We start from the raw sequence: 16,968 nt of genomic DNA on the forward strand, positions 1-16,968 counted from the left end.
TTTGCAGATTTAATTCTAGTCAATGGTAATCCACTAGATGACATTACTCTGCTATCAAATAAGAAGAATCTGGCTATGATTATTATAGTAGGTGTTTACTTGAATGCACTACCTAAATATTGAATCTTTATAGAATGGGAAAATCCATAAGACATTGATCAGTGTCAAATAAAGTTGTGAAAATCAAGGTTGACAAATATATACAATTTCAACTATGTAAAGTCAAGAACTGATATAAACTCTTCCCTCATATCCCTGAAGTTCCACCTCCTCTTCAATCTCAATATTAGTAAGTGGATAATTACTCAAAATGAGAGAAAGATTTGTTTGAGCTTGTGTAAAAATATTTGTGTTAATCTTGAACTTAACACTTTGTGAGGTAAAGTTCAATAGAATCAAAGCACAATGTTGTTCCAGTTTGCGCTTATATGCAAAAATCTTCTGGTTTTCTGGATCTAGCAAAGTAAAGTCTCCATAAATCTATGATAAGTAAGATATCTGAACTTGATATAAATTTGCAACTGTACCAGGACTTTATGCTCTTTACGAAGAATAAGAGTCTTTTTCCAGAATGTAAGCACACTGTTATTATCTGACAGTTGTGCTTCTGCATTCCACAAGGGGTAATCATCATTGACTCGCATCCAGGGTATACCAGTTGTAAATCCAGCATGACTTTGTGCATTCCACTAAGATAAGATAATAATCAATTGTATAATATTAGATGAGGTAATAATCAAACCTGCATAGGAAGACGTCCATGATCACGAGCCTTTTTCTGAAGGCCATCAAGAATATCATTCATATCTATATCATCTTTTCCTGTCTCTTGACGCCGCTGATCAAGAACTCTGAATTGCAATATAATAAATGCAGGATTCCACAACTTAAGCTAGAATTAGCTCACTTTTTATACCAGTTTTGAGAGGCAATATCATGATACTCCGAAATATCCCAGGACCGAGGAAAGTTGCAGATTCCAATTTCTTGTCCTTGAAATATATACTGTGTTCCACCAAGAGTCACTTCCAATAATGCAAGCATTTTTGCAGAGATTGCACGCCATTGATCAGCATCATTGCCCCAACGTGAAACTGATCGCCCCTGATCATGATTCTCAATATATACTCTAGTTGTAGTTGAGATAAGATATTATATCACTTTCTAAAGATTAACTTACGCATTCCAGAAACCAGCACTTCTTTCTAAATTCTGCCATCGATTTACAATGGCCATAAACTCTGGAAGTGTCCATTGACGATGTGTAAAAGACTGATCTGGAGCTGCATCAAGAGTGACAAGCTCAAACTGGAATATCATATCAAGTTCTTGATTTGCTGGGAGAACATATTTTGCAAGAGCAGCTGTGTCATTAGAGTATGGGGTTTCTCCCACAGTTATAAGATCATGCTCTGTTATTATTTCAGGAATTTAACAATGTTAAAGCAAAGTCTATACTTGACAAAACCTTGAGATTCATTTCCTTCAGATAGATATGCACCTGTGGGCTAACAAGATATGAAAAGAATCCTTAGAATTCTCTTTGAAATGTTACCCATTGGCAAACAATGTTCGAGCATCTTGAAACTTCTCATTTGGTGCACTTATTGGTGCATCTGGAAGGCCATCAACTTTGGAAATAACATTGATCACATCCATCTGGTCCAAATAAATACTGAGTTAGAATTATTATAACTAGGACTTACCCGAAAGCCATCACAGCCTCGACCAATCCAAAACTCCATTAGATCCCAAACAGCTTGCCGAACATCAGGATTTTCCCAATTGAGATCTGGCTGCTTAGCCAAAAAGAGATGCAAATAGTATTCATCTGACAGTGGGTCATACTCCCAGACTGAGCCTACCAATTTGACTTGAGCTATGTGTACTAGTGATTTATCTTTTCTTGTGTAATTCACCTTGAAATTGTGCTTTCCAGTTATTTGGAGGTTGCCGATTACCCAAGTTGTCATATCTTGGTGGGCGCCAAATGTACCAGTCTCGTTTGGGGCTTGACTTTGATGACTTGCTTTCTATGAACCATTCATGCTTGTAATGATATAAAAATAAGATTGGTTTTGAAGAGTCTGGAGTTACCTCATCCGATGTATGATTCACTACCAAGTCCATCCTATACTGTGTAAGTCTCACTACAGACTGTGTAATTGGACGACATACATAAGCTTCATGCCACGGGAGTGTAGACCCTCCACAAGACGGTCATAATCAGCAAGATTACCGTATCTTGGATCGATATCGCGGTAGTCAGAACTATTTGAATGTCATTCTATCAGTAGCCAGGACTTTAATAAGACTGGCTCTTACATGTCGTAACCCATGTCTGCTAAGGGCGACTTGTAGATGGGAGAAAGCCAAAGTACGTCGACACCGAGGTCCTTTAGATAGTCCAACTTTGAGATTATGCCTGGGAGGTCTCCGATACCATCCCCATTCGAGTCACAGAATGAGATCGGGTATATCTGATAAACAACCGCGTCTTTCCACCACATCGTCTTGCTGAATCGTGCTTAAGCTTTGGTGGCCTCGATTTTGATGTGACTGGCACGTGGCGCGGCGACAGTATCTCAACCACAACGCCATCCACCGCATTTTTCGATGACAACGGCGAATAACGACAGCCCAGGCTACCCGAGATTCCGCTCCTATTGCCATTACCATCCCGACAACGATTCTGTCCAACGCAACGGCGATGTTACAAGACCGCCCGCTCGCTCGTCGACAGCCAATTTCCTGCCAACGCACTTTAGCGGCTACCGCGTTGTTGTTTCATTTCAGTTTTGGACTACAACACCGCTACTTAGTGACTGATGCAACGAGACATGGGAACCGTCATCATTTCTTCAAGTATAATGAGGGGATCCTTCGCCCACCTCGACTTCCCTCCCTCCATTCACGCACCCAGAAATGTCTCGACAGTATCGTCCACACAAACTTTACCATAGGTCTGTTTGTGACACTTCATCCAACACCCGCTTACCTTCTCGTAGTATTTCGAACAAGCGTGCCCGAAACAACTGGAGGCATCAGCGCAAGTCCGCGCTGTTTACTCTCCAACAACGGTGAAATCTGACTTGTTCATCAGATATGCCGCTCGCAGTTCTATGGCCCGAGCGAGCAAGTCCCAACTTCTCTTACGCACTCTTCGTCGACGAATCGGTCAGCACTTCATTTTCAGTTTGATAGTGCTTGACCATGCCACAGTGAGACGGAGTCTCCGATCTGAGGGTCCAGCACGTCTACCTTTGTTCGTCAGCTTGCCTCCCGACAATGCTCCACTCCCAATCGCTATACCTCAACTTATGTTCCCCTTGTCTCACCCCGAGACGGATTCCGGCTACTGCTCGTGCGTTCAACCATCTCGGCTAATTCCTCCTTATTGAACCATTTTATAGAGATTTGTCGCGGTCACCATCGCCATCACCCTTTTCACTACCCGCCACGATGCAATCCTCCCGACGATACATCCTTCCTGATCCCTATATCAGTTCCCCATTCGACCTATATGCTGCGCAAGAAGTCTGTGTTCGACTATCTTCATATGCTACCTCGCTTCGCATACCCCCTGTTCATTTCCAGTCAGTGGTCGTACCCGCTTGAAGATATACCCTGCCACCAGCTTTACCTTGACTTGTCCATGATTTGAATCCAAAATCTGGTTTTCTCCACCTTCAAACCGATGGCGAGTTTGTCCTTGAATAAATTTACATATTATAAGGCTACATTCTTTTCGTTACACTATCCTACATCCACTTCAACTACGGAGCTGGCTAAATGCGATAACCGGAAGGAGTGGCCTGTGGTTGGCCGCCAGGTCTAGACCTGTTTGGAATGTCAGCAACTGATTAGATAGACTGCCTCTCAACGTACACATTGACATTGTTGGCATAAACCGGTGTGCGATTGGGGCTATGTGAGGTTTGATGAGACGAGGCTTAGGGACAGAAGCAGGTGGTACACACAAGAATGGCGGTGGCGTGTAACTGTAAGAATAGCGAGGTTCGGATGGTGGCCGATCCGGGGCAGTGGACACAAAGAACTTGAGTGAGCCAGAAGAATCGCCCCGTTCGTGACACAAGTCGAACAGCCGTGTGTCGGTGAGCGCGCCGCCAATGCCAAAGTGGCCGACTTCCGATTGGTAGATGGAGAAATTCGACTGTCTGTCATCGGAGATGGCGAGCTACTCGGAATGGGACACGTGTTTCGGAGCGGGGGTGGGTGGTCGCACCTTGGAAAACATCCTTTCCCGGATAGACGCGCCTGAACGCGCTCCCGTAATTTCTACAACGAAATAGTGCTCTCCGTTTGAGCTGACGACGATGCGGGTTGTTGACAGAGCCGGCCTAAGATGGGATTGTGGTAAGTAGGCCATTGCTGGCTCATTTGCTTGCTGACGCACATGAGAGAGTCTTCACGATGGGGGCTTGCAGATGCTGCTGCTACCCTCCCTTTATGTAGTGAATACCAGTGAGTCCGGAGAAATCAAGATTGAATAGGACAGTTGATGAAACAACTGTGAAGATTGATGAACCAGATATCTTTCGGTTAGATGGACTCCCGGAACGGGGCAGCTCCCGTTCTTGGTGGCACGATGCTGGCACTTCTCATGAGCACCATCCGAGTTACTCACTCGTTCCTGCAGCGTTTGCTCGAGGTGGACTTCGGACGGACGCGATCTCGTCCCTGCACCTGTTTGAAGCAGACATTCATTGACGTGTCGAATCCCCCTATGGTCAATGTGCCTGTCCAAGCCGGAATCTCAGATGATGCACAATTAATAGCCTTGATTAGCTGTGGGCGAAGCATCCTCTGGGTTTTCAGCCGCCCGTGTGAATATTCTCGAATTGATTGAGTTTGGAATCGATCCTTCAATAGTGGTGTGATTGACACCGGAAAATCTCTTCGTCTGAAGCACTCACTTGTCATGACGTTGTGGTCAATCAATTCGTCTAGTCGAATGTTGCCCTAGGCCATTTTACTGTCCGACAAAACACCCCTCCAACAACAGCAACCGAGTGTTGCGTCCAAACCCCACGGGATCTGATAACTCGGGTTGGGTATACCATTATTATCAGCTTCGGGACGCGCTGGGAAGGGCATCAGAGCCGCAAGAAAAAACATGAAAAAACGACGAATTTACCGTCATTTGCATGAACATAGACAAGACACCTCATTACAGCCTGGTCATAGTGGCATGGCAGAACGACGTCGGCAGCAGCTGTCGGCCCTGAAAATCGAGCGGTCGATACTGCACATTTAATTGGCTATGCATGTGTGTGTGCCTGGGGCTTTGTAACGAGGCTCGGGCCCTTCGGGTTGGGTGAACAAAGGTGACAAGTATAACATCGACATTTCCGCCACCTTCGAGTCAACCATCAGTCAATGCGGTGTTGGAGGTTGCCTGCTTACTTATTATTGCTTCGACGACCCGCAGGTGCTCCAGCAACCATCTTGAACAATCTTCGAATGCCATTTACAGTCCGAGTAGGTCGCGACAGGTACTCCGAGTTCACACGCACACTTCACCGAGTTATATAGCGCGTTGTGATCGGCGAAAGGAGGGCGTCGCGGTGGATATGGTGATCCTCGTAGCCGCGCAGCCGCTTCAAACATGAGACTAAGCTCTTGGGTGTCAGTCACTCGCTCACTCACCTGATCGTGTTTGGCCACAGTATCAAGTCCACGATCAACGATGAATCGCGGCGACGCTGATCATCCGGAAGTCGAAACGAAAAATGAACTGCCAGGGAAAGTGTGCGTTCAAGATGAGCCGAAGAGCCTTGCGCTAGTGGTGCAGGAACTGTAGCCGGACGGAACCTGACTTCAATTGAGCCTGATGAACAGCAAACACGCCAAATTTGGAGCGGAGAGCTCACCAGTATCAGATAGAGACGTTCAACAATACTGGGGGGCGGGTTGAGTGAGGAAACCGGACACACACGCGCGCCGCGCCGAGTCCCGTCTTGACTTCCACCGCCACCATATCAAGTACATCGACTTCTTCACTCCGTGAAACGCCTTTGCGCAGCTCAAGCTCCCACTTGCACCCTTGGGTGAGATTTGGGCCCTAAATGTTATAGTTTGGGTGGCGAAGATGGGCTTCTCGTCGGTTCCTGTTCGTAGAGTTGACTGGGGACCGAGGGCCATGGTGAGTGCCATCGATGGCTGATTATCTAGTGGCAAGGCGCTTAGTATCGGAACCGGGACGGTGAATGGACGAATTCCCGCGGAATCTGTATGCCTACCGTGTCCAAGACTTTTTCTTTTTTAACTTGCCGCGAAGTTGAAAGCAAGCACATACTATCAACGATCGCAGCAGTCTAAGAAGCAGCGAAGAAAGATTGATACAAAACATCCCTATAATGATGTGGGGTTCTAAAAACGAATATGGTCAACGATGAGAAACACGCACGATGCGATTGCGTACTAGTAGGCACTATTTCCGAGTGATTCTTGAATGCCGGTGGTGCAATATACTTCCAAGTCCGCTACCATTTATGCTTCATCAGTCCAAGGTCGAGAGACTGATTACCGTAGATATGCCGGCTTGGATGCGAAGCGTTTGTTGGCCACACTTGATAATTAGCTTTGGAAGCGCGGCGACTCAGCTACCCGACTTGCACAGTTTGGAGCATGTGGTTCGTTGGGTTGCCTTGTAGATATTTTTGGCCTCTAGTTTCACGGTCAAGATCATCGCTGGATTTGAAGAAAGTCGAGACTCGAGAGCAAGTTTTTTCGGTGCACGTGCCATCACGCTGCACGTGCCAGTCTATTTGCTTCGATTCCACCTGAAGGACGACCTTTCCGACCAATTTTCTGCGACTGAAAGAAAGAGGCTCTTTGGCTTCACACATGGACTGTTTCCTAAGAGGCCAGCTGGCTGGATTGCAACTTACTTCCTAAAAAGGCAAATCACCCCATCACTCTGCCTGATATAAGATGGGACGCTGTGACATTTTCGAAGCTATCTTTCTTCCTTAACACCTCCTTCCTGGCGAAGTGACGACCTTTTCTTCTTCTGACTTGAAACATGTTTGCCCTCACAATTCTCGCTGTTTCTCTCGCGTCTTCGCTTCCCGGTTCAAGTTTTGTCAACGCTGTTGCTATTCCTGTTCGTCGGTCGGCTCGCCATGTCCCGATGCCACTGCTGCAACGAAACTCGGGTGGACAGAAGGTTCTGAAGATGGTTCGTGTTGTTGTCTTTTTTTGGTCTATTACTCATCTCGATTCAAAAGAAGAAGCGCTCGTCGCCAGATGGTATTCCTGGTCATATCGACATTGTGCGTTTTCCTCTCTCTTTTTTTTTGTAACACAATCTTTGACGTTTTCTCAGACGTCGATGTCCAATGGAGTGGAGACGAAGAAAGGCTATTTGCTCGCCAACACAACGCAAGAACCCTACACACTCGACGCTTCCCCAACCGAGTTTACTCAGCTCTGGCTATTCCCTTCTGACGAAAATCACGCTTCCATCCATCTGCCTCTCAACAACTCTACGCTGTGTGCCTGCTACGATCCTCATCCAGTCGCCCCAGAACCGCTTACCCTTCGCGACTGTGACTTGTGTTCCTCTGATGGCAGCACCGTCTTTGCTTGGAATCGCACAAGCGGCGTCGTAGCTCCCATCTTCCAGTGCGTTCCATTTCTTGGTCATCTAGTCATTTTCTCAACCGCTTTGGTCCAGGCAAAACGACACTGCACCAGCTCCTCCGGTAAGAATTGGTTGTTGTTGTTGTTGTTCATGATATCTTAGTCTTTTTTCTAGCCTCTGGATCGGAGACAGACACAAGAACCCCCGATGAGCGTCACTCTCAAGTTTAGACCCGACACTGCAGAAACCAAGGCAGCCCAGGCAGCGACTGTGCCATCAAGCTCTTTGGATGCTACGACTACGACAACCACCGTCACCGTCTACACATCTTTGTCATCGCCATCGCCATCGCCAATGCTCGCTCAAGCAGAAGAGCCTACGACAACAATCACAACCACGGTCACACTTTCTGCCAGCCAGTCGACGCCATCTGCCAGTGCCCTCGCCACTGAAGAGCTTGCAGTCGCATCAACCACCAGTGATGGCATCAGCACCGCTTCGTCTAGTACAGCTCCGTCACTCGCCTTCCTTGCAGCAGCACCAGCAGCAACTTCAAGTTTCCCGTCAATACTCGGCAGCTCGTCGTCGCTAGTCAGCAGCGCATCGTCATCTGCTTCTTCTTCTTCTTCCACCCAATCATCGGATCCATCGATCGCCACCCCAGGAGTTCAACCAGAGCAGGCAGAGGCAGTCTTGGTCGGCGGAGTCGCGCCGAGAGCTAGAGGATCAGAGGCTTACGCACCCTGGTGGTGAAAACAATTGTTGTATATTTTTTGACGAATTCATATTTTACAAATTCTTTCAAATGTCGCGCAGCGTTCCTTTGGTATTAAAGGGACACTAGTGAGTACTACAGCGCTTTCAATTGTTTCATGCGTGATGGCCTGAGGTGGGTGGCACTAGTTAACGCCTTCCAAGCAGCAGACTGCAGGAGAGAGTCAACGTCAACAAGTTGACATCGAGCCTGTCACGCGGGTCACATTCACGGTCTCTTGATCCTCTTCCTCGATGACAACCAAATTCCGGAACCGGCTGCACAACTTCGAGGAAGAAGACGCGTCGCAGCTGAAGCTTGGCACTGGCAAGTCTATCCTCCGACCCCTTCGCGCAACATGGGGCTCACAGTCAAGCTGAAGAATTCAACAATGCTGGTTGTTTGCTCATCTCGGAAGTCAAGTATCTACTTGAGAACCGAGATAAGGATGCCCCAGACACGAAGTAAACACCGTTTACAAGGGTTTGACAGTACTAATGAGGAATAGAGTGTACAATAAGACGTTGGAATATGTCAAGACATTTGCCAAATTCAACACGACTGACTCTGCCAGCGCTGTCCGAGAGTAAGTTTCGAACTACGAGTATAGCGCAACCGGCTGAGTCTTGTAGTACTCTGCGTCGTGAACCCGCCCTGACCCAGTTCGAGACAGCCCAAATCGCCAACCTTTGCCCCGCAACCGCAGAAGAGGCCAAAAGTGTTGTGCCCAGGTCTGTGAACCGCTTTTATCCCTACCGAAATGTGTTTTAACCACTCCCAGCCTTGTGAAAATTGACGATGACCGCTTGGATGCTTTGTTGAGTGATATACAAACCATGCGAAAGTATCAATCATGAATATACTGCTCTTGCCTCGTTTTGGAATCCCGCAGCACACTTACTTTCAGTATCCTGCGTTGATTTATGCTAGAAGCTAACTACACTCTGCTCGAATGCAGAGTATCGCCCGTTCAACCCGTCTCCGACTTCTCTTTCCGACATAACATAGACGTAACAACGACGAGCTCTCAGTCAACGCGATGCTCGCTATTTCTGCTCGAGGTCACGTTCGCGAAATGGTGCCCGCTCCATTCACCGCCGCATCAGACCATCGACACCTGCGCAGCATTTCAATGCCACCTTGCTCCCACATCGGTCATTTTCCAGCGGCTTAAAGGCGCTCTAAAATTCGATGTGACATTACCTCCCGCTTTTGACTCTCATTGGGACCATGACCCGCTTGCTTCACGTTTTCTCCATCGCTGCTGTCGTCGCTACCGTCGCCGCTCAAGACCTGACTATCAACACTCCTCCGTATCAGTCTTTTGCTTTTGCCTGAACCGTCAATTGAACAAATGTCGTCAGGCAATCCCAAGCTCAACAATGTGAACCCCTCCAAATTACGTGGTCTGGAGGCACAGGTCAGTGTGCTAGAAGCCGCAAATCATCTTCACATCGTTCGAAATTACCCAAGGTCCATATTTTGTGGTGTGTACTTTCTCCACTGCGAAAGCGCCAGGACTGACGTCGTTGCGAGTCGTATGCATTTTGCTTGGGACCGATCTGCGCTTGTGTCTCAACGTTGCGATTAGGGTGGAGAACAGTCCCGTCACGTCTACATCCTACGTGAATTTCGGCCAGCAAACGGGCACCGCGCTATCATGGCCTCAGGTCAACGCGACGATTGGTCAGTTCTGTCGTTGTCTGGCTATCTCTGCTCTACATTCCCTCAACCCGTCGTAGGAACGCAGCTAGTGCTGCAGATCAAAGACCAGACTGGAGCCACCAGAAATAGTGCGCCATTCACCGTTATCAGCGGAGGTGGGTTGGCCGCTGCTATAATATATGGCGCGCCGTTGATCGAGTTTTCTATTATTTAGTTGGAAATAGCTGCCTCAATGCGTCCGGAGGCAGCGGTCCAACAAGTTCTGGCCCGTCGGGTACTAATACTTCGAATGGACAAACATCAACCTCGCACACCAACACTGGCAGCAGCACGAGCACTGGTCCTAAGTACGTCACTTTCCAATTTTGTCGCGGCACGCGTGTTGATCTTTATATCCAGCAAACCTTCAATGAGCCCCAGCTCGGCCGAGAAAACAGTGGTTGCGATCTCTGCTGTGGTTCTGTCTTCGATAGCACTGGCAATATCCCTTTACTAGTCTTCGATCTCCAACGTGTCGATGTTCCAAAATGAGCTCTATCAAGCCTTTTGAATGGATTGCGCGTTGGTTGCAGATGCTAGTGAGTACAATCGACTGTGTCGATTAGATAAGATGTACACGATTTGTCATATCTTCTTCATAGTCCCATCAAGAGCCCTTCACAGTCTAATGCGCGTGCGGGAGCCCCGTGCCAGTTGGATTGGCAATTGTCGTGCTTGGACTTTGGCTAGTCGGGAGCCACTTGAGCGAATGCAATGCGGTTCAAGTGGAGACTCACGTCCATGTGATTAAAGTCGTTAACGTTACGAAGTATGGCGGCACCTGCTCATTATTGGGACCAACCGACAAAAGTCGTGGACGGTATACTCACATCCGTCAGCGTCAAGTATTCACGCGTCGCCGTGAAAACGGGTGGCTGGTAAGGGAGTGAGCTGGATGGTCTGACGATTGTTGTTGTAGAGGACAAACATTGGCATCTTGAGGCAATGGGGCAGCCTGTACCGCGAGGGTGGAGATGGCAAGCAGAAGGAAAGCTTTGAGCGCAAACATGTTCTGGAGGGCACGCGAGGCAAATGCTCCTCTCCTGCTCTTATAGCGATACCTCGGAAGCTTGGTGTGCCCCATGCGGGTCTGGTTCTCTTCGGCCGCTAACATGCATCTGGCACATGGTCTGACATTATCGGAAAGTCGCGCACAATCTTCTCCAATCTTCTGCTCCGAAAACGCAAAAAAGACGCATCGGCGGCGTCATGTCGACATGGAGAGCTCGGGTAAAATGACCGCATGATCTGCATTGCTGAACTTTCAGCCGTCAACTTGACCGGAGAGTTCATCGCTGCTGTGATTAGCAAGTAATTAGAGTGCGGAACGCCGATATACTTGGATGAAATTTCATTGTGCCAATGCTACGCGGCTCGGAGGCGGGGATGAAGTTGGGATGAAGTTCGTCAGCCCAAGCAACGGTCTCTAGAAAATGTGGCACAACGAAAATTTTGCATATTTCGACCGACAAAAGACCGAGTTTCAGGCTTTGGAGGATCATGAGTTTGTGAAGCCGACAGTGTAGCACGGAAAACTGAATGAGTGCCGCAAGTTGTCCCGAATAAACCGCCGCCTGTGTTTGTAAGGCCCATGAGCTGAGTCAAAGGGAGAGACAACTCGGCATCTAGCCATGGGGAGCTACATACGCGCCATAAAAGTTAAACATGAGCGCAGCATGAGCGCGGTTTCCACTCGGGGCTTGTCACAGGAAGTTGCTTGGAAGTTGCAACGTTGCAGCAGATTGTTGCGTCAGCATTGTGCATGCAAGTCGTCGTAGTTGGGGGGCGCGCAGTCCCGCATTATATATTACCCTCGTGGGGATAGGGAGTTCAATGCGACACTGTTTTGATTCCGAGTCGTATATGCGTTTTTGTCAAAGCTCGGCGATGAAGGATGGGTGTGTTATGTAACGATCATGAATCAGTGATCGGATCCGGAGACGGCCCGGCGACCTCCGTTGTTTACTTGAACCTCGAGCTAGCTCTCGAGCTCATGAACTCGCAAACAATGATTGATGTATATTCTAGCTATACAACAGTCTCCGTCAGCTCAAACTCGTTGTTTCGATCTACTATTCGACTAATCCATGCCCACAGCTTGCACAGTATATTCTGCTATAGAGTCTTGGCAATGTAGAACGGCAGCGGTGTACCTGGGGTCTTTTCATCTGTGAGTTCTCCCATGTGCTCTGCGCAGATTGAGCCCCAGATTCTGACCAACACTGTAATCGAAGAGCTGGGATTGGGCCAGCGTTACAACAAAATAATCAGAACCAGAATCAGACGTCTGATGTGGGTCCAGCGCGGATGTTGGCATGGAAATATCCATCGTGCGGTTACATCGTAGCAATGCAGCAGTTCGGCGAGGTACTTACAGCTCGACATGCAGGTTAACAAGGAATTTTATCTGACCTGAAGTTTCAGCGTGGTCTGCATGAAGTATTATCACTCTTTTGTTGTTGCACTCATCGCAGGACACTCTTTGGTATTAATAGTCCTTGGAAAGCTCAAGCCACGGGACCTAGCCTGACCTAGCACAAAATACATGAGGCTATTTTTATCTTTGAACTCGCATCATTCTTATCGTGATTGGAGCTGGGGTCCTGATTGTCACACCCAAGTCACACTCACGCCCTTGTCGAATGACTCCAGCCTTCGACCGCAATGTGTTGCGTTCGACCATTCCAAACGTTCAACGCGTCTTTTCTGCCTCCACTCCTCCTCTAGATCCTTCTTAAGGGACCTCTACGACGGATTCGACGCATAAAACCCAACAAAGAAGTGGCAAAATATGGACGAATGTGAAGGCGAATGTGAAGGCGCGCATACGTTCTCTCCTCTTGATCCCGATTGACGCGCGACTCAGATACAATCGGGCTACAGAATGGTATAAGATGAAAGCTGGCGTCAACTCGGATTGCAAGTTCGACCATGGATGCACCACTGAACCGCCTTGAACCCTCTGTGGTCCCCACTCACTACGACCTCGTTATCCGCACCGACCTCCGCACACACACATTCGACGGTCTTGTCACCATTACCCTCACCCTCAGTAATCCGACTTCCAGTATCGTGCTGAATGCACGCGACATCGAACTTGGTGATGCGCTCCTAGCCATCGAGGGACAAAAAATCCCCGTCACGAAGACCATCCAGAAAGAACTAGAGCGTGTGGCTCTCGATATCGAAACACCCTTGGCTGCTGGCACGACCGCAACTATCCGTCTGCCATTCCGTGGCGATCTGGGGACGCTGGTTGGCTATTTCAAGTCGGAGTGGGAGCATGAAGGAGTAAAGAGCTACTATGCAGCAACCTTCTTCGAGGTGGGTCGTCTCAACATCTCAATTTTTCGTCTCTCACTCTTCAACATAGCCGACTTCCGCGCGACGAACCTTCCCGTGCTTCGATGAACCGAATTTCAAGGCTGCTTTTACTGTGTCCCTCATTTCGCGACAAGGCCTCGTCAATCTCAGCAATATGCCCGCTGTTTCCGAAGGCCCTTTCAACGACGCCGATGTCCAACTCGACCCATCCTTCGCTCCAACTACAACCGATGACAATTGGATAATCACTCGTTTCGCCACGACCCCCAAAATGAGCACATATATTCTGGGATTCGCATGCGGTCCTTTCGAATATACCGAGAGGCACTATACTAGTGCACTCAGTGGTCGTACTGTGCCTGTGCGGATCTATGGTATATCGTTTTACCCTGTATCCCATTTAGCATTCTCACTGTTCTTCCATCAGCCACTCCAGACATCGTGAAAGACACGGAATTTGGGGTCGATTTGGCGGCGAAAGTTCTTCCGATGTTGGAAGATATGTTCAAGCTCGAGTACCCACTTCCAAAACTGGATCTGGTTTGCGTCAGTGGTTCAAATATTGTGTGATCTTTCTCTTATATTGCATAGGCTACAGGCCCTATGGGTGCCTTGGAAAATTGGGGCATCATCATCGGTGAACCGGGGGCGTTCCTTTTTAATCCGGAAACTGGCGCAACAACGACCAAGAAACGCGTCGTCGACATTATTAGTCATGAACTCGCCCATCAATGGTAGGTCCTTGTTCAAATCTCTATTAGTATTGCTCAATGCTCCAGGTTCGGTGATATCGTTACCATGGCTTGGTGGGATAATCTGTGAGTGTTTTTTGTTCTTTGGGAAACTCTGCTGAGAATGGTTCACAGCTGGTTGAATGAAGGTCTGCTTTGGATACGAATTCCATGCAATTAGTCTAAACAAATGGATCTGCTAGGATATGCTACTTTGGTGCGTGAGCTCACAATGATTATTTCACCATCTGAACGGATACGACAGCTTGGAGGACTCATCTCGGGTAAGTTGGTGCTCATTTGCTTCTCGTTATTTTATCCTATCCTCAGAGCGGTATGTTCAGCCTTTCGTTTGAGTCACGATTGGCTCACTCAGTGCAGACTTTATCCCGAATGGAGGATATCAGCACACGCTGTGAACCTCAGTCTCGCGCGTGCGTTGACGGTGGACGCGAAGCTGTCATCGCATTCTGTCCAGCTAGAATGTCCAGATGCAAACGATGTCCATGAGGTGTGCTATTTTGAGAGTCATTGACACAAATCACTAAACACCCTTTAGACACTAGATATGATATCATACATGAAGGGGTGCTCAGGTAGGGACCGAGTTTTCCGCAGGAATGCACTGACACGTATTATCTTTTAGTCTTGCGTATGCTTCTGGAACTCCTTGGTGAACAAACGTTTTTTGATGGAGTCTCCCTGTACTTGAAGAACCACCTCTACAGCAACAGTGTCCCAGAAGATCTCTGGACTGTGTTGGGGACTGTCAGTGGAACCGATGTATTAAGCCTCATGAACAATTGGATCCTGGCTGTGAGTTTCGCGTTTGGCTGAGACTGGCGGTGATTCACACGTGCCTATGCAGACTGGTTATCCTGTACTCACGGTGACGGAGGTTCCAGGTGGTATCAATATCCGTCAAAACCGCTTTCTCGCCGGTGGACCTGCCGCAGAAGCAGATGACACGACTCTATGGTTGGTTTTATTGCACAAGTTAGCGGCCTGATGACAATGTTGTTAAGGACGATTCCGCTCAATATCGCCACAGTCGGTGTTGCTGACAGTGTTGCAATCGATAAAACTCAGTACTTGTCTACTCGGGAAGCATTCATCTCTATCGACACGAGTAAACCCCTGAAGCTAAATGCTGGGTCGACGGGCTTCTGTATGTTCTTTTTTTCTTTTTCAAGTTGCAGAACATGCTGAACTGAATTCCAGATCGCGTTTTATATGGCTCAGTCGGCCTAAACTCTCTTGCTCTTGCCGCATCTCGATTCGATGTGCGTGATCGCGTTGGGATGATGAATGATGCCATAGCACTTGCCAAAGCCGGATTGGCTCCGGTCGGCAATGCGTTGACGCTCATCGAAGGGTTTGCGGGTGATGACGAGTGTATGTGCTTGCTCGAACGATACAGGTGGACAACTCTTGACTTTATTCTAGATCTTGTTCTCGATAGCATTGCCGCAAACATCTCATCGCTATCTGATTCTTGGTGGGAGAACGATTATGTCGTCTCCAAACTCAAGAAATTGGACTGCGTTAGTCGATTGATTGCTAAAGCTACCGAAGAACTAAATGCAAGTTCTGCAGAGCATCTTCAAACCTATTGTCGACAAACTTGGTTACGAATATATCTCAGAAGAGGCATCAGATGTTGTAGCTCTGCGCACTCTGGCAGTAAAACGTGCTGCCTCTGCGGGGAGATCCCAGGTCTCTAATTTTGTTGTCCGATCATCTATATCGTCTGACTTCTTTCCTATCAGTGTGGTTGCTGAGCTGCTTCGCCGCTTTCAGCCGTTTCTTGCGGCAAACGACAAGTCAAGCATACCACCAGATCTCCAGATGATCATTTTCAAAGTGGTACGTTAGTTTCTGCTCGCATACTCCGACCTTGACAGTATATTCAGGCAGTGCAAGCTGGGGGACGAGAATGCTATGAGAAAATATGGACTGTGCTTCGTGCAACCAAGTCACCAGAGGAAGAGATGCATACTGCGTGAGTTTAAAGTTCCCACATTGTTTAACTCCGCCTATTTCTCATATTGTAGGCTTGCTATCGGTTCTGCGACAGATCCGTCTTTGATAAGCGACACCTTTGCTCGTCTTCTGGGCGAGAGCGAGGGTAACATGGACTGGCTGATGCACTCGCTCACAACGAATCCAAGTTCCAGACGGGCGATGGCTCAGTTCTTGAAGGATAACTATGATGTGGTACGTTTACACCAACTCCGTGCACGCCAATCTCACCGATGATAAAGCTTCTCGAGCGGTTTGACATGTCCAGCTTCTCGCATTATTCTCAGGTTTGTTCGAATGCCTCTCCGCACATCCCTCGTTGACCTTGGCTTTCCTCTAGCAACCCTTCCGACTTTTCACGTCGCAAGCTGATTACGACTCCACTGACACTTTCTTCCAAGTAAGTCATCTCTTTCGAGAACAGGCGGAGTCTCATGCTTTCTCCTAGACGAAAGATACCTCCAAGTACACTCGCCCGCTGCAACAAACTCTGGAGATTATACGCGGGAATATCCAATACCTTGAGGTCTGTGTGGATCTGGTGCACTTTTTGTTGTCTGACTTTTAGCAGCGTTCGACCGCTGAGGTGCTGGAATGGCTGCAGGACTGGGAGGCTCGACATGCATGACCCAACCATTTTTTTTTGTTTACACATTATTATTTACCGAACATTGTTGTGGACTTAAGTTGAACGTGATGCGGCGCACGTTTGCGATTCGCGGTTGTCTAACTCCTTTGGTCCACCAATCTCTTTATCCCGCCACCTTCTCTAACGTGTGGCAATCAAACGTTAAAATGCCTGCTGGGTTTGCTCTTCCCCTCCC

General features: G+C 48.1%; 6 protein-coding genes across 6 annotated transcripts; 4 read left to right on the forward strand and 2 right to left on the reverse strand.

Annotated features, from left to right (window-relative positions):
- Positions 1 to 2,925: 2,925 nt before the first annotated feature.
- MIND_00620000 (uncharacterized protein) lies at positions 2,926 to 3,618 on the forward strand (the record flags this gene model as incomplete). The annotated part of the gene is made up of 5 exons (XM_037362949.1): positions 2,926 to 2,963; positions 3,009 to 3,053; positions 3,104 to 3,177; positions 3,223 to 3,364; positions 3,414 to 3,618. 5 exons carry the CDS (start codon positions 2,926 to 2,928, stop codon positions 3,616 to 3,618), a joined length of 504 nt encoding a protein of 167 aa, XP_037220870.1.
- A 170-nt stretch (positions 3,619 to 3,788) lies between these two features.
- Positions 3,789 to 4,426, reverse strand: MIND_00620100 (uncharacterized protein; the record flags this gene model as incomplete). The annotated part of the gene is made up of 4 exons (XM_037362950.1): positions 4,247 to 4,426; positions 3,981 to 4,198; positions 3,889 to 3,927; positions 3,789 to 3,840 (listed from the first exon to the last, which is right to left on the reverse strand). The coding sequence occupies exons 1-4, from the start codon at positions 4,388 to 4,390 to the stop codon at positions 3,789 to 3,791; spliced, it is 453 nt and encodes a 150-aa protein (XP_037220871.1). The 5' UTR covers positions 4,391 to 4,426.
- Positions 4,427 to 7,048: 2,622 nt separating this feature from the next.
- MIND_00620200 (uncharacterized protein) lies at positions 7,049 to 8,362 on the forward strand (the record flags this gene model as incomplete). The annotated part of the gene is made up of 5 exons (XM_037362951.1): positions 7,049 to 7,204; positions 7,254 to 7,298; positions 7,352 to 7,650; positions 7,703 to 7,730; positions 7,784 to 8,362. 5 exons carry the CDS (start codon positions 7,049 to 7,051, stop codon positions 8,360 to 8,362), a joined length of 1,107 nt encoding a protein of 368 aa, XP_037220872.1.
- Positions 8,363 to 8,617: 255 nt separating this feature from the next.
- On the forward strand, positions 8,618 to 9,220 carry MIND_00620300 (FAD/NAD(P)-binding domain-containing protein; the record flags this gene model as incomplete). The annotated part of the gene is made up of 5 exons (XM_037362952.1): positions 8,618 to 8,690; positions 8,746 to 8,827; positions 8,872 to 8,949; positions 8,996 to 9,094; positions 9,145 to 9,220. 5 exons carry the CDS (start codon positions 8,618 to 8,620, stop codon positions 9,218 to 9,220), a joined length of 408 nt encoding a protein of 135 aa, XP_037220873.1.
- A 373-nt stretch (positions 9,221 to 9,593) lies between these two features.
- MIND_00620400 (uncharacterized protein) lies at positions 9,594 to 10,524 on the forward strand (the record flags this gene model as incomplete). The annotated part of the gene is made up of 6 exons (XM_037362953.1): positions 9,594 to 9,682; positions 9,728 to 9,783; positions 9,837 to 10,049; positions 10,106 to 10,183; positions 10,243 to 10,375; positions 10,428 to 10,524. 6 exons carry the CDS (start codon positions 9,594 to 9,596, stop codon positions 10,522 to 10,524), a joined length of 666 nt encoding a protein of 221 aa, XP_037220874.1.
- A 168-nt stretch (positions 10,525 to 10,692) lies between these two features.
- MIND_00620500 (uncharacterized protein) lies at positions 10,693 to 11,151 on the reverse strand (the record flags this gene model as incomplete). The annotated part of the gene is made up of 4 exons (XM_037362954.1): positions 10,693 to 10,753; positions 10,805 to 10,848; positions 10,898 to 10,942; positions 10,996 to 11,151. 4 exons carry the CDS (start codon positions 11,149 to 11,151, stop codon positions 10,693 to 10,695), a joined length of 306 nt encoding a protein of 101 aa, XP_037220875.1.
- Positions 11,152 to 16,968: the final 5,817 nt, after the last annotated feature.

This window comes from Mycena indigotica (assembly GCF_014461135.1).
Source record: "Mycena indigotica strain 171206Taipei chromosome Unknown Mind.scaff0005, whole genome shotgun sequence".
Taxonomy (NCBI): Eukaryota; Fungi; Basidiomycota; class Agaricomycetes; order Agaricales; family Mycenaceae; genus Mycena; species Mycena indigotica.